Raw genomic sequence first — 2,280 nt, 5'->3', positions numbered from 1 at the left:
CCTTTTTATAGTACGTTAAAAAAATGAAGAAGTTTAATTCTCCACTCATGCAGAGTGTATTCTCTTCAGTACAAATATAGGCCATGTTTTAACAACAACAACAACTACTGCTAAGCAACCAAAATCTTTTAACATTCTTACCCTACAAGTAAGATACATTTTGAAAACTTCAGATTTCGTTGAATTATCTTACTTTTTTCTGAAAGTTTCTACGAGTATGACATTTCGTTCATATCCTTCCACAAAATCCTCCAGTTTTATATTCCGACATCCTTGTTTCTATAACCCGAAGACCCGATCTACACAAATGACTTATTAGTATCAACCCAAGAAGAAAAAATCACGGTTAACGAATAGTTTAAACCAAAACGTGCAACCTTTGGAAACGACCACGAAACACAGGAATACAAAAAGAATTGGAGAATTCCAAAAGATAATAGATTATGTTGCTTTCAGAAAAGAAAAAGCCGCATTGCGTGTGTTAATTATAAAAACCCAGCATTAACAGAAAAGGACAACGAACGTTAATGACAGGTTTGTTTGTTTGTTTACATTTATGATGCGGGCCGTAGGATGAGAAATAAGTCTTCAGAAGCGATCAGATCCGATGGTTGATATTGAATGAGGATAATTAACGCTGCTTCGTCTCAGTCTCGTTGAACTAGACCATGGAAAAAAGTCTTCCTTTAATACTTTTCAAACTTTCCATTTTTTGATTGAATTTTAGACGCGGTCATTTCCTACATATACGCTACAGCTCCACTGCCATCTTCCACTCTCAAGAATTCATCAAAACTCTCTCTCTCTCTCTCTCTCTCTCCAAAACTCTCATTTTCTCTCTCTAACGGAAGAGAATTGTTCGAACATGGCGACCATAAACGAAGTCTCGAAGCTTGAGTTAATCAAGCAATACCTGCTCGGCGATCTCCCTCCAGTGAGTAGCTTCTCGAATTTTGACCGGAATCAGTGGATCAGCGATCTGAAGACGGAGTTTTCGAGCTCGCAATCGCAATCGGATTCGCACTGTTCCAGGACCTCGAGCTCCTCCGATTACTTGGATTCAAGCGATGTACTTGATTTCACTTCCGATTTCGAGCCAAAACCTGACAACTTCGATTTCGATTTCGATTTCGATTTCTCGGAATTCGAAATGAAACCTGAACTTATCGACCTCACGACCCCGAAATCTCGTAATCTGACCTCTCAATCGAGTGACGCTTCGTTCGAATTCGAATCGAAGCCTCAGATTATCGATCTGAGAAGCCATATCCCCCAATCGAGTAGCATTTCCTTCGAATTCGAATCCAAGCCCCAAATCTCCGGTCAAAAAGGTTCTCAATTGAATCGAAAGCCGTCTCTGACGATCTCGCTCCCGGCCAAAACCGAGTGGATACAGTTCTCGGCTCCGGTGCCGCCGGCGTCCGTACAGAAACCGGCGGTCGAGGAAGAGATCAGGCATTACCGAGGAGTCCGACAGAGGCCGTGGGGCAAATACGCGGCGGAGATCCGAGACCCGAACCGCAGAGGCTCGCGCGTGTGGCTTGGGACCTTCGACACCGCCATTGAAGCCGCCAAGGCGTACGACCGAGCCGCCTTCAAGCTTCGCGGCTCCAAGGCCATACTCAACTTCCCGTTGGAAGCCGGGAAATACGACGTCGTCGTCCGTACGGACAAGAAGAAACGACGTCGTCAAGAGGAGGGAGGATACGTTAGCGAAGTTGTTAAGGAACCGAAGAAGGAGAAGGTGACGGAGTTTCTGGACACCGTTAGTTACGTGAAGAACATGCCCTTGACGCCGTCGAATTGGACGGCCGTCTGGGACTCCTCCGACGGGCAGGGTGTTTTTAACGTCCCGCCTCTGTCGCCGTTATCTCCACATCCTTCCATGGGGTATCCACAACTAATGGTTGTGTGAAAGGAACAAAAACTTCTTATTTTAATAGTGAGAATTGTATGAACCAAGAGTGAGTGAGAGAGAGAGAAATGTAATATAATTTTTTTTTTTTTTGGTGAGTAAATTGCAATATAATGTCAGCTTCATGTAACATTAACGTTACAAATGTGTCAATTTCTTAGTATTACACATATACAACATAATTGTGTTGTATGAAATAAATAGTATCCACATCCTGCCGTAGACAAGAATTGGACAAGAACTGGCTAATTGCTCTGTAAATTTTTTATGTAAACACTCACAAATTTGACGGTTCAAATATCATTGCTTATTGATAGAGTAAAATAGTAGTTCCTATAGTAAGAGTTTAAAATTAAAATCAAATG

The 2,280-nt window shown here is 42.4% G+C and overlaps 1 protein-coding gene across 1 annotated transcript; it reads left to right on the top strand.

The window, feature by feature from the left end:
* The first annotated feature begins 764 nt into the window (after positions 1–764).
* Positions 765–2,051, top strand: LOC21406765 (ethylene-responsive transcription factor 5). Its single transcript, XM_010106513.2, has one exon. The coding sequence runs from the start codon at positions 866–868 to the stop codon at positions 1,913–1,915; it is 1,050 nt and encodes a 349-aa protein (XP_010104815.1). The 5' UTR covers positions 765–865; the 3' UTR covers positions 1,916–2,051.
* The last annotated feature ends 229 nt before the right edge of the window (positions 2,052–2,280 follow it).

This window comes from Morus notabilis, unplaced genomic scaffold (assembly GCF_000414095.1).
Source record: "Morus notabilis unplaced genomic scaffold, ASM41409v2 Scaffold789, whole genome shotgun sequence".
In the NCBI taxonomy this organism is placed as follows: Eukaryota; Viridiplantae; Streptophyta; class Magnoliopsida; order Rosales; family Moraceae; genus Morus; species Morus notabilis.
This window is presented reverse-complemented; position numbering and strand designations above follow the sequence as displayed.

What these genes read in the sequence shown, in the direction of transcription:
- LOC21406765 (XM_010106513.2), top strand. Translation starts at nt 866, where the DNA reads ATGGCGACCATAAACGAAGTCTCGAAGCTTGAGTTAATCAAGCAATAC.